Consider the following 17,328-nt stretch of genomic DNA (forward strand, 5'->3'; position numbering starts at 1 on the left):
AAATGCTGACATTTAATAATCAGGTATGGCAACCAAAATCCAACATCTGATAGATGTCATAGTGGTAACGTCCACACAACATCAAGCTGTAACATCGTTAGATGTTGGTATTTGGTTGATTTTAGGTTGGATGTTGGATATTGACGTCGACCTGACGTTGGGTTCTGATGTCAACCCTATTTTCATTTCCAAACAAAATGCAACGTCCCCATGATGATGGGGTAGAACGTCAATCTGATGTCATGTTGATGTCCTGTGCCTGCTGGGTATTTTCTGTCCCCCAACACCAACCCTAAATCTAACACACAGGAAACAATTTGCCTGTTTACGTAATGATTAATTCGGTGGGATTTATGCACCAATTTGCTCATGATTTAATAAATGTAGCCACAAGGTCAACAAATACTAGTATAGCCTACTTGTGGTCTCTACAATGGAATGAATACAAGGTGTTTTACAAGGCTTTATTAGGTACACCTTAAGTCTGGGTTGGACCTCATTTTGCCTTCAGAACTGACTTAAGTCTTTGTGGCATACATTAAACAAGGTACTGGAAATATTCCTCAGAGATTTTGCTCCATATTGACATGATAGCATCACGCAGTTGCTGCAGATTTGTCGGCTGCACATCCATGGTGCGAATCTCCCGTTCCACCACATCCCAAAGATGCTCTATTGGATTGTGGTCTGGTGACGGTGGAGGCCATTTGAGAACAGTGTGCTCATTGTCATGTTCAAGAAACCAGTCTGAGATGATTCACGCTTTATGACATGGCGAGTTATCCTGCTGGAATTACCAATCAGAAGATGTGTACACAGTGGTCATAAAGAGATGAACATGGTCAGCAACAATACTCAGGTACGCTGTGGCATTGACACGATACCAAGAAAATATCCCCCACACCATTACACCACCACCACCAGTCTGAACCGTTGATACAAGGCAGGATGGATCCATACTTTCATGTTGTTGACGCCGAATTCCGAATGTCACAGCACAAATCGAGACCCATCAGACCAGTCAACGTTTTTTTCAATCTTAAATTGTCCAGTTTTGGTAAACCTGTGTGAATTGTAGCCTCAGTGTCCTGTTCTTAGGTGACAGGAGTGGCACCCGGTGTGATCTTCTGCTGCTGTAGCCCATCTGCCTCAAGGTTGGACGTGTTGTGTGTTCAGAGATGCTTTTCTGCAGACGTCAGTTGTAACAAGTGGTTATTTGAGTTACTGTCAGCTGGAACCAGTCTGGCCATTCTCCTCTGACCTTTGGCAACAAGGCATTTACGTCCACAGAACTGCCGCTCAGGATATTTTCTCCTTTTCAGACTATTCTTTGTAAACCCTAGAAATGGTTGTGCGTGAAAATCCCAGTAGATCCGCAGTTTCTGACCGTCTGGCACCGACAACCATGCCATGTTCAAAGTCACTTAAATCACCTTTCTTCCATATTCTGATGCAAATACTTATGAAATCAAGTTTTAGTAAATGTAATTATTTTAATGATGATGTAATCCTGTCAGAACTGCTGCAATAACACACCGTGGCTTGTTTAATTTTAATGTATTAGAAATCAGATTATTTCCCAATATCCCAATCTGTGTAGCTTTATAACATCTAGTATTGTACTATAACAGTTCCTCCACCAATACCTGAACACATTCCTAAAAGTTTATCATTCGCAGACCTTTAAAATATGAAACGGTGTCGTCTCCAGTCCGCTATTACAATCCACCGCATCAATTTTTAAGCCACCGTGAATTATTAAACTCATTTTAAGATCTAGCAACTCTCCCAAACTACAGAAAGCGTTGCTGTCTGTATATGACATAAAGCCGCTGTGATGTTGAGGAAAAAAAAATACTAAAGCTCACCTCGCCTTTATTCCACTGTCACTTTGCTTTCTACATGCAGCGCCCGCGAAAACCGAGAAGAAGCAGAGTGGAAGCTTTGGACTTCAGGATGAGAGATCCAGATCAAATGCATCTGTCTCTTGAACTGTATGATGTGCAGCACTTTCTGCTTTTATCTAAACAGGTTGTCAGCGAGACACAGAATCACTTATTCAGAGGAAAGTCGGGATCCGGTAGGTAAAGGCGCAGCACCGTTAATGCCGCCCGCGGCAAAAAAAACGCTATTCAATTATTAGAAAAGGAGGCCATCGGGCTTTTAGACCCTCTGAGACGCAGACCTGACGCTAAATTATTCAGCAAAACACACAAACTGCCACAGAGCGCTAAAATGGGTTTAAAGTATTAAGTAGCTGTACATTGAGGACAGTATATTATCTGCTGTATGTCAAGTATAAGTTTGAAGCTGAAGGCGTTGTCTTCTCTGGTCAAATTCATAGCTATTAATAGGGCTGCGTCCAAAATCACGCTCTAGCATAGTGCACAATTTGAGGGAGCTGCCATTTGTGATGGTGTCCAAAGCATAGTGGAGCTGTCAATCCCACAATAAAGAGTGTACAACTGATGTCAATTGCAGAATGCATCCAAGCTGTTTTAACATAAGGTGCGTTCCAAATGGGATATTTTGACCTCCGAAGGGCACTCAGGATTGAAAAAATGAAGGCAGCTCTATTGAAGTGTCATTCATGACTGAAGTGCTCAAAATTGGCCACTTTGAAGGGCCCTTTGGAATGAAGGATTTAGAAAAATACAACTGATGGATGCTTTAGGCCATGATCCTTGGAGTAGGGAAGTTGTTTGGTGTCAATCACTGCTCTCACCCTCTAATCTCTTACTAGGGGCCCTTTAAAGGGATTAGGGCATAGGGATGAGCCCTTCTTAATGGAACCCACCCATACATAGTATGTTTACTATTGCTCTTAAGCTGCAGTCACACTAGAGTTTGAGCATACGAAATTCTGACGAACATCCCTGCACTCTCAGAAATAAAGGTACGTGAGCTGTCACTGGGGTGGTACCTTTTCAAAAGGTACACATTTGTACTTGGTGTCCATTTTGGTATCTCAAAAGTGTTTATTAGTGCCTAAAGATTTTAAGAGGAACTTTTTTTTGTACTTTTTAGATACTAATATGCACCTTTAAGGTATTAATATGAATCTTTAAGGTACACATTTGTACCTTTTTTAAAAGGTACCACCACAGTGACAGTTCGCGTACCTTTATTTCTGAGAGTGTGTGAAAAGGGGCGGGATTACAAAAGATTTGTCACAACATATCACCCTGCAGCCCAAGACTGGTTACTCACAAAGGTAAGCAGGGCTGAGCCTGGTCAGTACCTGGACTGGAGGTCACATGGGAAAACTAGGCTGCTGTTGGAATTGGTGTTCGAGAGACCAGCAGGGGATGCTCAACCTGTGATCTATGTGAGTCCTAATGACCCAGTATAGTGAAGGGGACACCATCAGTGTGTCAGTCTTTCTGATGAGATGTTAAACTGAGGTCCTGACTCTCTGTGGTCATTAAAAATCTCATGGCACTTTTAAAGAGTAGGGGTGTAACCCTGGTGTCCTGGCCAAATTCATGGCCTCCCAATCATTCTCATCCACTGAATTGGCTCTATTACTGTCTCTCCACTCTCCCTGTAACTGGTGTGTGGTGAACGCAGTTGTCCTGTGGTTGCAGTCACACCATCCAAGTGGATGCTGCAAATTGGTGGTGGTGTGGAAAGACCCCGTGCCTCATAATTGTCAAGCACTTTGGATGTATGGCCATACACAATAAATGCGCTATATAAATACACAGTAATGTGCTAAATAAATGCACAGTACATTACATTTTACATTACTAGATAATTAGACATTAAAAAGCGAGCACTTGCTCTATATTTTAAATTTCTGTACAGAGAGGCCATGTTTTGAGCTTCTATTGGTCTCAAATAATCACGTGATGCGATTTTACAGGTCAGAGTTCAGCAAGCTTGAACTTTTTAACGCTGCAAACTGCGAAACTTGAAAACTTCCATTACATTTTGCAAAACTTTGTGGGTTTTTTTGTTTTTCAAAAACTTTTCCAGGCCTGGAAAATGCCATGTCAAAATTCCATGACTTTTCCAGGTTTTCCATGACCATATCGTCACCTCAGAATTATGAGGTTCCATCTGACATTTTTGTCAAAATTGAGTTATTCACATATTCTTATTAAATGACAACTTATTTTTATGATGTGTGTGTGTATATATAATTCGTTTTTATTTAAAAAATAAAAAATGTTTTTATCTAAAAGTCGAACTCTAGCCTGCATTTCAAATGCACACACAAAAGGACCAATCAGATCAGCTTTGTCATTTCGCCGGACTGCTCCATTGACAGTGGGAAAGACCTAAACGAAATACTAAATCAGTAAAGTCAACTAAAATCACTAAAGTCGACTAAATAAGGCTGCACCAAACTAAATTGAGAAGGAACCTAAAACTGAAAAGATGTAAATGTGTAAATGTGATGATTTAGAAGCATTTTTTGACATTTAGATGAAATGTTAAATTTTACAATGTTTAAAAAGAAAGTTACTTTAAAAATGTAATACGTTAAATGTGAATATTTTTATTTATTTATTTATGTTTGTGTGTGTGTGTGTGTATTTATATATATATATATATATATATATATATATATATATATATATATATATATATATATATATATGTATAAATATATTTATATATATATATATATATATATATATATATATATATATATATATATATATATAAATATATTTATATATATATATATATAAATATATTTATATATATATATATATAAAATATATAAAATATATAATATATATATATATATATATATATATATATATATATATATATATATGTATGCATATACATATATATATGTGTGTGTGTGTGTGTGTGTGTGTGTGTGTGTGTGTGTAGATTTGCTGATATATGTTTCAGTGTTTACTAAACTCAGTTGCTCATTGTCTGTTTTCTTTTAAAGTCTTTAAATTTGATATTAAACTCTGAAGGGAAAATAATTAAATTTATGGGACATAACTCAATAATTCATATAAAGCATAAAATTCAATAAGTATTACCATATTAATTACATGAAATTAACAGCTGCACTGGATAAAATATTTAGCACAGCATTGTATATTTAATTTGATCAAGAACAAAATATATTGATCCTAAAACATGAAATAAATGTTATAAAAAGCAAAAATGTCACTTTCTCAAGCATCAACCTATTGTTACAACACCAATTTATATACAGTATTTTGTGATTGTATTTCTTGATTAGTCCTTCAATTAATGATCTGCCAGTTAGAACCTTATAATTCCATACGGAAAATGACTTTTTAGAATCAGACGGTTCGATCTGCATTTGCCCTGTTTGTTTTACACTAATCTATGAGAATTGATATTTTTAATAATTTGATAATATTGACAATTTACATTTAGAGTACATTTAGGGTCTCTGTCATGTTAATGTATGAAATAGAACTGTTACACGCATATTGTTTGCTGTATGAAATGCCAAAATTTTGAAGCTCAATATCTCAAAATCATTGAGAATGCAGATTGAACCTTGTAATTCTAAGGTGACGATATGAACCCTGCTGATTATATTTTAATTCTATTACAACAGCGATGCTGTAAAACAAACTATAAAAGTTTGACAGTACGATGCTCACTGGTTTGAGTCCCGGCTGGACCATTTGCATTTCTGTTTGGAGTTTGGATGTTCTCCCCGTGTTAGCGTGGGTTTCCTTCGGGTGCTCTGGTATCCCCCACAGTCCAAAGACATGCGCTATAGGTGAATTGAATGGTCCTACTTTATATTAAGTGTCCTTAACTACTATGTATTTACATCAAAAAATAATTACAATGTACTTACTGTGTTTATAATGTATTTGAGAACACTTGTGGTGCTTTTGAGTTGGGATAGAGGTTGGGTTATGGACAGGTTTGGTGTTGTGGGTAGGTTTAAGGGTGGGTTAAGGTGTAAGGGATGGTCAACAGTGTATTTACAAATGTAGTTACAAAAGTTAATTACAGATGTAATTACATGCATGTATTTAATCAAGCATAAGTACACAGTAAATACATGTATTTACACAATAAGTTCATTGTAACAAACTATTAATTCCTATGTAAGTACATATTAGTTAAGGCCACTTAATATAAAGTGGGACCAATTGAATTAACTAAGTTGGCCGTAGTGTATTAGTGTGTGAATATGATATGACACTCATACTGTATGAGTGTTTCCCAGTAATGGGTTGCGGCTGGAAGAGCATCCGCTGTGTATGACGTATGCTAGAATAGCTGGTGTTTCAGTCTGCTGTGTGCGATCCCTGAAATAGAGACTAAGCTGAAGGAAAATGAATGAATGAAAGAAAGTCACATGAACCATTCACCAGAAGTTTATTGGTAATAGAAAACACTGGCTGTGCATAAACACCATTGGAAGTAAAAATAAGCACAGGTGAATGTCACTTTTTAAAAAATGATGGAGTCAACCAATTTATATATGGCAAACTAATGAACACCTGCATCACGAGTAGACCAAATATTAAAATCTAATAGTTATAAAACATAAATAAATATTTGCAGCAATTGCACTGAAATGTTTAAACAGAAATGACCCGTGAACACGTCAGACTGCTCTGCGAATGGATTCCCCTTCATCACTGCTTCTTGCTGAACTGCTCCAGTGCTGTATTGACTAGATTGCAGGTGATCGCGTTGAAAACCAGCACACAGGTAACACCTGAATCAATAAAGAGAGCAGAAAACAGCCATTCAATCCAGCTTTCATCACACACTTGCAGATCTGTGAAGATGACGACGCGGAGACTCACCGAGCCTGCCGACCTCCACGATGTTCCTTTCCTCGTCATCAAAAAACATCATGTCAGAAAACTGGACGCCGCTGGCAGATTTCAGCCTGGAGACACAACAACAGCAGTCAGAGAAGGTACACAGTACACACACACACACACACACACACACACACTTCAGCCATTTTGTGCCAGACCGCACACCACACACCAGCTGATTGGTGGAGAGGAGACAGTGATGAAGCTAATTGGAATATGGGGATGGTTTGGAGGCCATGATGGACAGAGGCCAGTGGGCAGATGTGGCCAGGATGCTGAGGTTAAACCCCTACTCTTTTCGAAGGGATTTTTAATGACCACAAAGAGTCGGGACCTCGGTTTAACGTCTCATCCGAAAGACGGCGCTCACAGAGCAGTATAGCGTCCCCGTCACTATACCGGGGCATTAGGACCCACACAGACTGCAAGTTGGGCGCCCCCCACTGGCCTCACTAACACCAATTCCGGCAGCAACCTAGCTTTCCCATGTGGTCTCCCATCCAGGGACTGACCTGGCGCAGCCCTGCTTAGCTTCAGTAGGCGACCATGTGAGAGTTGCAGAGAGCTTGCTGCTGGCTACTTACGATCTCAATTTACTCACCGTGCCCAGAACACACCTTGAAAAACGAGGAGATCGAGCGTTTGCTGTTGCTGGTCCTAAACTCTGGAACAGTCTACCCATTCACATTAGACTTTCCTCCTCCATCTCTGTGTTTAAGTCTGTTTTAAAGACCTATATTTTCTCTCGCTTTTAATACTCCTTGATGTTTTATTGCTCTTATCTGTTAAAAGTTTCTTTTATATTCTGCTTCTCTGTTTTTAGCACTCCTATGTACAGCACTTAGGTCAACCTAAGTTGTTTTTAAATGTGCTCTATAAATAAATATTGTATTGTATTGGACATAAGGCATTTGTCTTGTAAACCACCTTAAAGTAACACTTAGGTCATAAGTTGGATTAATTGTGATTTTTAATGATTTCATTAGGACAGTAAGGTCTGACTTTGTTAGACAAAAGTCTTGTCTCTTAACAGAAGTAATGTCCAGTATAGAATATAAAGTCATGCTGCAGTGGAGAAAGAGTTAATATTGTGTCTGACTCCATCATGAGCTTGGAGGACTGCATCCATACATCTCTGCAATGACTCAAATTACTTATTAAGAAAGTCATCTGGAATGGCAAAGAAAGCGTTTACAAGACCTCTAGAGTTCATCAAGACTCTTTAGATTTATCTTCAGTGAATCCTCCTTCATCGTACCCCAGACATGCTCAATAATGTTCCTATATGGTGAATGGGCTGGCCAATCCTGGAGCACCTTGACCTCCTTTGCTTTCAGGAGCTTTGATGTGGAGGCTGAAGTATGAGAAGGAGCGCTATCCTGCTGGAGAATTTGCCCTCTCCTGTGGTTTGTATTGTAATAGGCAGCACAACTGTCTTGATACCTCAGGCTGTTGATGTTTTCATCCACTCTGCAGATCTCTCACACACCCCAATACTGAATGACCTCAAACCATGATTTTCCCTACACCAAAATTGACTGATTCCTTTGTAAATCTTGGGTCTGTGTGGGTTCAAATAGGTCTTCTGCAGTATTTGTGATGATTGGGATGCAGTTCAACAGATGATTCATGGGAAAAATTGACCTTCTGCCACTTTTCCAAATAATGTACTAGAAGTCAAGTAATTATTTGTTGCTCTTACAACTGGGATCCACAACAAGACTTTTGTCAGATAGCGTATGTATTATAAACAAATTTTAACTAGAGGTAGGGGAAACAAAAAAGATTCCCACCAGAAAGTATGCATGGTGCCACAAAGTCAAGATTGTTTATACAAAAAAAAAATCAGCTATGTACCTTTTAAAGTGAGTGACCTTTGACCCCGGGTAGATCTCCTTGAATGAGATGTATTGGTCGAGATTATATAGTGACAGTAGTTGATTGGCTCCTTCAGTCTCACTGGTCCTTTAAGAAACAGAAAAAAAGGCTAACATTAATATTTTACATATATATATACATTAGATGTCGCCTACTTTGTAGTTGTCTATTCGAAGGAATGCGTCAATAGAGCCGCCATTTTAGTACAGGGTAGTGCTCCTTTGAAATGAATGTGGGACCAAGATGCAGTGAAGGACTGGCCATTCTGGGGCCAGAGATATATTCATTCATTTTTTACGTAGCGGATGCCCTTTCAGCTGCAACCCATCTCTGAGAAGCATCCACACACACATTCACACACACACTCATACATTACGGGCAATTTAGTCTACCCAATTCACCTGTACCGCATGTCTTTGGACTGTGGGGGAAACCGGAGCACCCGGAGGAAACCCACGTGAAGGCAGGGAGAACATGCAAACTCCACACAGCCGAGGTTCATGCAAACGCCAACTGAGCCGAGGTTCGACCCAGCGACCTTCTCGCTGTGAGGCGACAGCACTACCTACTGCGCCACTGCCTCGCCCGCCAGAGATATATACATATATCTATGATCGGGAGTTTTCCTGGTGGTCAGTATGAAATTATTTTTTTAAATTACGAAAATTATAATATGTACATCACTTTTCTACATAGATGGATGTGTTCTCATGGGCAATGCAGACAAAGAGTGAGTGTTTGTGTGCATGGAAATGTATTATCCTCCCTCCCTGTTAAATTTGATCTAATCCATGTCCTGAAACACACTCCCTCTCCTGCTTTCACTTCTCACTGAAACGGAGGAAGCGATTTCTTTGTAAATGAATCTTATGATATCGTTATGATATTGTTCTTGTTATGAGCGCCTTTCTTTTAGCTGACAATAATACAAGTTTCTGGCATGGCAGCATCTTGTTATCATATTTCATTTACATTGTTTGCTTATTTTATTCAACCAAACTAGCATAAGCCTTGAATTTAGTGCAAGATTACATTAGAAACATTAAAACACTACTGTATATATGGATTGCAGTACACCCCCAAAATACACAATAATTTTAAAGGGATACTTCATCCAAAATTCTGTCAGGATTTACAAACTCTACACTTGCCAGAAACTGGTTTGAGTTTCTTCTGTTAAACACAAAAGGAGATATTTTGAAGGATGATGGAAACTTGTAACCATTGACTATCATCGTGTTTGGTTTTTCCCATCATAAAGAAAGACATAAAGGTTTGGAACCACTTCAGGGTGAGTAAATTTTCATTTTTGGGCGAACTTTCCTTTTAATACTTTGCCTATCTGCCTATTTTTCAGAAAGCAGTTTTCATTTAAAACATACGATTTAGGGTGAATTACAGGTCAGATTAAGTATGTCTGTTGTTTAATTTTTACATAATTGTATAATGCTGTAAGATGGTGCTCCAGTCAAGTTTTTAACAGCAGATGGCGCTCTAGTCAAGTTAAGTCTAGTCATCTGCTGTTAAAAGTTGTCTGGAGCGCCATTTGCTGCTAAAAACCAGTCTAGAGGACCATCTGCTGCTAGGCTAGTCTTTAGCAGCAGACGACGCTTTAGACTAGTTTTTAACAGCAGCTGATGCTCTAGTAAAATAAATAACAGCAGACAGCACTCTAGTTTATTTTAATGCAGCAGATGGCGCTCTAAGCTAGTTTTAAAAGCAGACGGTGGTGCACTAGGCTAGTTTTAACAGCAGATGGTGCTCTGTGCTAGTTTTAACAGCAGACAGTGCTCTAGGCTAGTTTTAACAGCAGATGTCGCTCTAGGCAAGTTTGAACAGCAGATGGTGCTCTAGGCTAGTTTTAACAGCAGATGGCGCTCTGGGCAAGTTTGAACAGCAGATGGTTCTCAAGGCTAGTTTTAACAGCAGATGGCGCTCTAGGCTAGTTTTAACAGCAGACGGTGCTCTAGGCTAGTTTAACAGCAGACGGTGCTCTAGGCTAGTTTTAACAGCAGGCGGTGCTCTAGGCTAGTTTTAACACCAGATGGTGCTCTAGGCTAGTTTTAACAGCAGACAGTGCTCTAGGCTAGTTTTAACAGCAGACAGTGCTGTAGGCTAGTTTTAAAACCAGATGGTGCTCTAGGCTAGTTTTAACAGCAGACAGTGCTCTTGGTTAGTTTTAACAGCAGATAGTGCTCTAGGCTAGTTTTAACAGCAGGCGGTACTCTAGGCTAGTTTTAACAGCAGATGGCGCTCAAGGCTAGTTTTAACAGCAGACAGTGCTCTAGGCTAGTTTTAACAGCAGATGGCGCTCTGGACTAGTTAAGCACCAAATGACACTCTAGGTATGTTTTCAACAGCAGATGGTGCTCTAGGCTAGTTTTAACAGCAGACAGTGCTCTAGGCTAGTTTTAGCAGCAGATGGCACTCTAGGCTAGTTTTAACAGCAGATGTCGCTCTAGGCTAGTTTTAACAGCAGACGGTGCTCTAGGGTAGTTTTAATAGCAGACGGCTCCCTAGGCTAGTTTTTAGCAGCAAATGACACTCTAAGTGCGTTTTCAACAGCAGACGATGCTCTAGGCTAGTCATGTAAGTTGGCTTTTACATCACAGTTTTACAGTAATGTAAACATAGCTCACTATAAACACTCGTTACTCGCTTGAACCATTTCTAACTTTATTCATGGTTATTTTAGGTTCGAGTGGTATTTGTAAGGAATTGGATTCAAACAAAGTACAGTGGTTTGTAAAGCATACAGTGCCATCTGCTGTTAAAAAATAACATCACAATCCACTGCAGGACAGAATAGCGATGAATTTAGAAAATCTCTGAATCAATATAGAATTAATTTTGCACAAAAGCTCTAATATTTATCTGATTAAGATCATCACAATCATCATTTCACAATGATTGTCACAATGTTCAACAGAAATCATACCGTGATGCGATGCCGATCTTGTAGCCTTGACTATGGAGTGAGCGCAGGATCTTTTCTGTATCATGATAAATGGGAACTTTTTCACGTCTGGAATCCTTCACTATGCCCCTGGAAGAGCAGAAGACAGGTTCATGTGAAAGCAAAAAAGAACCAACAACCAGGTAAACAACTTCAAATATTTTAAATGAAAACAAACACAAGAGCTGAAAAAAACATACTCGTCATCGATGTGAAATGGCGCTTGGACGTGAGTGTCAACCCAGAATGGCCAGAGTGTGTAATCTGTTTAAAACCAAGAAATTAATTATATATACATGTTGGTATGCCTATTACAACAAGGATAGAAATACATAAAAGTATTTCGCCTATACACAGTTGAAGTCAGAATTATTAGCCCCCCTTTGAATTATTTTTTCTTTTTTAAATATTTCCCAAATTATGTTTAACAGAGCAATGAAATTTTCACAGTATGTCCGATAATATTTTTTTCTTCTGGAGAAAATTTTACTTGTTTTATTTTGGCTAGAATAAAAGCAGTTTTACATTTTTTGAAACCCATTTTAAGGTCAAAATTATAAGCTTTATAGCCTTTAAGCTATATATTTTTTTCGATAGTCAACAGAACAAACCATCATTATACATAGAACAGTGGGTCTCAAACTTTTTTCATCAAGTACCACCTCAGAAAAAAATTGTCTCTCCAAGTACCACCAAAATGAACAATATTGAAATACAGTGGCCCAGTAAAGCAGCTACAACCCTGCACAGTTAAAAAAACGTGGCAGATTACCTCAGAAATATAGGCTATATGCCATATGGCATATTATATACATCATTTTTAATAAATTTTGAAATATGTGTAGCATGTACATGACATATTTCATTCCTCCATGTACCACTAGAAGGAAGCCTGCGTACCACTAGTGGTACACGTACCACAGTTTGAGAACCACTGACATAGAATATTATATATAGAACTGCCTTGAAAAAATATCTAGTAAAATATTATTTACTTTCAACATGTCAAAGATAAAATAAATCAGTTATTAGAGATATATATTTTGCTATTTGAAATACAGGGCAGGAAACCTAACTAAAGACCACAATATTAGGACTGTGGGTTCTCATAATGTAGGTCAAACCAACACACAAATGCAATGTCCTCATTACTCACATTCTCACTGTTATACCTATGTCATACCCATGTCGTTATACAAATTAGCATTCTGATACGTCACTTGGGTTTTTGTGTTTTGGGAGCACCCATAGATGTAATGATTTATTACTGTATATTTTAGACAGTATATTCTCTCCTCTTCCCCTAAGTTTACCCCTAAACCCAAACCTCTCAGAAAACATTCTGCAGTTTTACATTTTCTAAACACTTCATCCTCCAGGATTTATGAGCAGCCAATCACATGCATTTCAAATTATAGGTTGCATTTTAAGTTTGGGGAACTTCCATTTAAAAGAAGTGAAACGAATCACTTCAAATAACAAGGCTGCTCTACAAATCCATTTGCATAGTGAAACCGAACTGAGAGGTAGGCTTTTCTTTGTGCTTTATTTTGATCTGTCATATCTGAATGTGACATTGGTATCACAAGCATATCCAAAGCTCCTTTTTAGTTCACTGTGTTTATTATCCCGTTTATCATCCAGTTTAGGGAAACTAAAATTGCAGCAAGGTGCTGTCCATGTACACATTAACAAAATATTACCACACAACATACAATACATCACTTTTTAGGTGCTTCTCCCTCCCTGCTGGTCTCATTTAATGACCCAATGGCCACCATTATAAAAGAAATTCTAAATCTATTTGTCCTGCAAATAGGAACTCTAAAACGAAGTCCTGATGGCAACTGCTGAAACACAGTAGGGTTGGGCGATGTCAATTAATTTGGCATCGTACGATGTCTAACGTGAAGCATTGCGATGGACGATGGCATCGTCGTCATAGGCGGAGGTGAATTAATTATTTATGAATAATTAATTAATTCATAACTAATTAATTATTTGTAGCCTACCCTTTCAACTACCTGACCCGCATGGTTATTGTTTCACCCATAAATAAATCATAAATAAATAAAGATATAAGTTACATAGAAATTACCACCTGTCAGTCACTTTTTACAAGGGAGGTTGGTCGGTAAAAAAGGAGCACAACCAACAATATCTGAGGTTTTCACTAAAATTACTAAGTACAAGTGTAAAAGTGAAAGACTGAAGCAGTGTACTGAGGCTGTGACACGTTACCTAATAGATTCAAAAGACGGAAGTGTCGTAAGACAGAGACAAGATTAATTAAATATCACGTTTAACAACTATAGTGAGACGCAATCCAGCAGTACAATGTCCAAACCAGTTTCAGTGTAGCATAGAAGATTTTTTTACGCTTAGTGACATTTAAAGGCCAAACTAGGTTAATTAGGTTAACTAGGCAGGTTAGGGTAATTAGGCAAGTTATTGTTTGAAATAAAACAAATAAGACTTTCGCCAGATGAAAAAATATTATCAGACATACTGTGAAAATTTCTTTGCTTTGTTAAACATAATTTGGGAAATATTTAAAACATTTACATTTACATTTAGTCATTTAGCAGACGCTTTCATCCAAAACGACTTACAAATGAGGACAAGGAAGCAATTTACACAACTATAAGAGCAACAATGAATAAGTGCGGTAGACAAGTTTCAGGTGTGTAAAGTATAAATAGCAAAGCATTATTCATTCATTCATCCATTTTCTTGTCGGCTTAGTCCCTTTATTAATCCGGGGTCGCCACAGCAGAATGAACCGCCAACTTATCCAGCAAGTTTTTTTTTACGCAGCTTATGCCCTTCCAGCCGCAACCCATCTCTGGGAAACATCCACACACACACACACACACACACACACACACACACACACACACACACACACACACACACACATACACTACGGACAATTTAGCCTACCCAATTCACTTGTAGCGCATGTCTTTGAACTGTGGGGGAAACTGGAGCACCCGAAGGAAACCCCCGGGAGAACATGCAAACTCCACACAGAAACGCCAACTGAGCCGAGGTTCGAACCAGCGACCTTCTTGCTGTGAGGCGACAGCACAACCTACTGCGCCACTGCCTCGCCAGCGAAGCATTAGTAATTTTTTTTTTTTTGTAGTACAGTTAGCGGTGGAGCCAGAGAGGCAACTGCAGATTAGGAACACTAAAACTAGTTCAAACAGGGGCTAATAATTCTGACTTCAACTGTATATAATATAAACATATATAAACAATATAATATATAATATAAGCTATATAAACATAATTCACAAGCCTCTATTGTAATGTCTGAGTACAACTGTAAACACAAACTTTAAAAACGGAGGTCAATTTGCTATTAATTTCAGTTTAGGCATTTTTGATTCTTTAACATTTATAATATTTTGGAACAGTAAACATGTCAGGCTAAATAATTAAAATAAATCACTGACTTCTGCTCTCTTCATTAGTTTCTTTACAACACATAAAACCAAACACTTCAAAACATTTTAACATAAACCTTAGGTACATTATAACTGAACATTTCTGTTGTTTTAAAAAAGGGACTTTTCCAAACCGTGGTAAACCTTGGAACTGGTTATCACCCCATCACTACACCCATCAGGAAACAAGTCACAAATCTTACATCATCTCAGGTATACTCTCATCTCATATACTTCGAGCACACAATATTATGTCAAATTTCTGCCCTTTCTATACAAGATAAAAAATTGCCCATCTATGTTTTACATAAATCATTTTTAAGTATAAGAAAGTGTAGAGTTATTTATTAAAATAATATAATTTATTAAGAATTTTTATATAAATACCCATTACATTTGGCATCAGCCACCTGTCATATTGTATATTCTGTCCACATTATACAAAATGCATTTACAGATATTATACAAAACACATAAGGAAGTGGTTAAAGAGGCGTAACGAGCCTAATATACAGTGTAAGTATGTATGTATGTATGTATGTGTGTATATACACACACAGTTTAAGTCAGAATGATTAGCCCCCTGTTTATTTTTCCCCAATTTCACTTTAGCATAGAGAAGATTTTTTCAACACATTGCTAAACAATAGTTTTAATAACTCACCTCTAATAACTGATTTATTTATTTTTTGCCATGATGACAGTAGATAATATTTAACTAGACATTTTTCAAGACACTTCTATACAGCTTAGTGACATTTAAAGGTCAAACTAGGTTAATTAGGTTAACTAAACAGGTTAGGGTAATTAGGCAAGTTATTTTATAACAATGGTTTGTTCTGTAGACAATCGAAAAACAAATGTATAGCTTAAAGGGGCTGATAATTTTGTCTTTAAAATGGTGTTTAAAAAATTAAAACTGCTTTTATTCTAGCCAAAATAAAAACAAACAAGACTTTCTCCAGAAGAAAAAATATTATCAGACATACTGTGAAAATTCCCTTGCTCTGTTAAACATCATTTGGAAAATATATTTAAAAAAGAAAAACTAATTCAAACAGGGGCTAATAATTCTGACTTTAACTGTATATAATACAAAAATAACTCACAAGCCTCTATTGTAATGTCTGAGTACAACTGTAAACACAAACTTTGAAAACTGAGGTCAATTGCTATTAATTTCAGTTTAGGCATTTTTGATTCTTTAACATTTATAATATTTTGGAACAGTAAACATGTAAGTCTAAATAATTAAAATAAATTACTGACTTATGCTCTCTTTATTAGTTTCTTTACAACACATAAAACCAAACACTTCAAAAAACCTTTATATATACATTAGGAACGGTATAACTGAACATTTCTATTGTTTTAAAACCCTGACTTTTCCAAACTGAGGTAAAGCTTGGAACTGGTTATCACCCCATCACTACACCCATCAGGAAACAAGTCACAAATCTTACATCATCTCATGTATGATCTCATCTCATATATTTAGGGCACAAAATTATCTGTTAAAATTCTGCCCTGGCTATACAAGGTTAAAAATGCTCAATACATCTTTACTACGAATCCTTATAATTATAAGAAAGTGACATGGTCACTAATAGAGTAATTTAATATTAATGTATTATATAAATACACTTGGCATCAGCCACCTGTCATATTGTATATACTGTCCACATTAAACAAAATACATTTACAGACATTATACAAAACACATAAAGAAGTGGTTAAAGAGGCATAACGTCTATTAGTCATAAGTCTAATAAACATATAATATATACATAACTCACAAGCCGCAAAGTACAATTCATATACAGTCAGAGTACAACTTTAAACAAGAACTTTGAAAACTTACCAAGGTCGAACACTATTAATTTCGGCTTAGACATCTTTGAATAGACACTGACAAGACAAACTTCAGGACACAAATGAATCTCATGTACAGGCTACAGAACAGATCGCTTTCGCTTACCGGTAAAGCGGAAGTAGCGTCATGACGTCATCAACGCGTATGAGGTATGGCTTTCGGTTCTTTAAAGGGGTAGTTCACACAAACTGGAAAATTGTTATTAATTTACTCACAATCAGGTGAGGAATACAAATTGTACGTGGCTTATTACTTTAGCTGATCATTGGAGAGTATAGTTGGATGAATCTCGTGCTTGCTGCATCGCAATGCAAGTCAGTAGTAACGGTTAAACGGTTTTTAAGACTAAAAATAAACATATCGATGACA

General features: G+C 37.4%; 1 protein-coding gene across 1 annotated transcript; it reads right to left on the reverse strand.

The window, feature by feature from the left end:
• Positions 1-6,328: 6,328 nt before the first annotated feature.
• On the reverse strand, positions 6,329-17,071 carry mdp1 (magnesium dependent phosphatase 1). Its single transcript, NM_001386482.1, has 6 exons — positions 16,948-17,071; positions 11,835-11,898; positions 11,617-11,724; positions 8,658-8,765; positions 6,783-6,868; positions 6,329-6,691 (listed from the first exon to the last, which is right to left on the reverse strand). The coding sequence occupies exons 1-6, from the start codon at positions 16,979-16,981 to the stop codon at positions 6,609-6,611; spliced, it is 483 nt and encodes a 160-aa protein (NP_001373411.1). The 5' UTR covers positions 16,982-17,071; the 3' UTR covers positions 6,329-6,608.
• Between the last annotated feature and the right edge of the window lie 257 nt (positions 17,072-17,328).

This window comes from Danio rerio, chromosome 23 (genome assembly GCF_049306965.1).
Source record: "Danio rerio strain Tuebingen ecotype United States chromosome 23, GRCz12tu, whole genome shotgun sequence".
Lineage (NCBI taxonomy): Eukaryota > Metazoa > Chordata > Actinopteri > Cypriniformes > Danionidae > Danio > Danio rerio.

Coding starts and splice junctions, on each gene's coding strand:
- mdp1 (NM_001386482.1), bottom strand. CDS start 16,981: ATGTCTAAGCCGAAATTAATAGTGTTCGACCTTG. Junction 11,899..16,947: donor ATTAATAGTGTTCGACCTTG/GTAAGTTTTCAA, acceptor GGTTTTAAACAG/ATTACACACTCTGGCCATTC. Junction 11,725..11,834: donor CCATTTCACATCGATGACGA/GTATGTTTTTTT, acceptor CTGCTCTTCCAG/GGGCATAGTGAAGGATTCCA.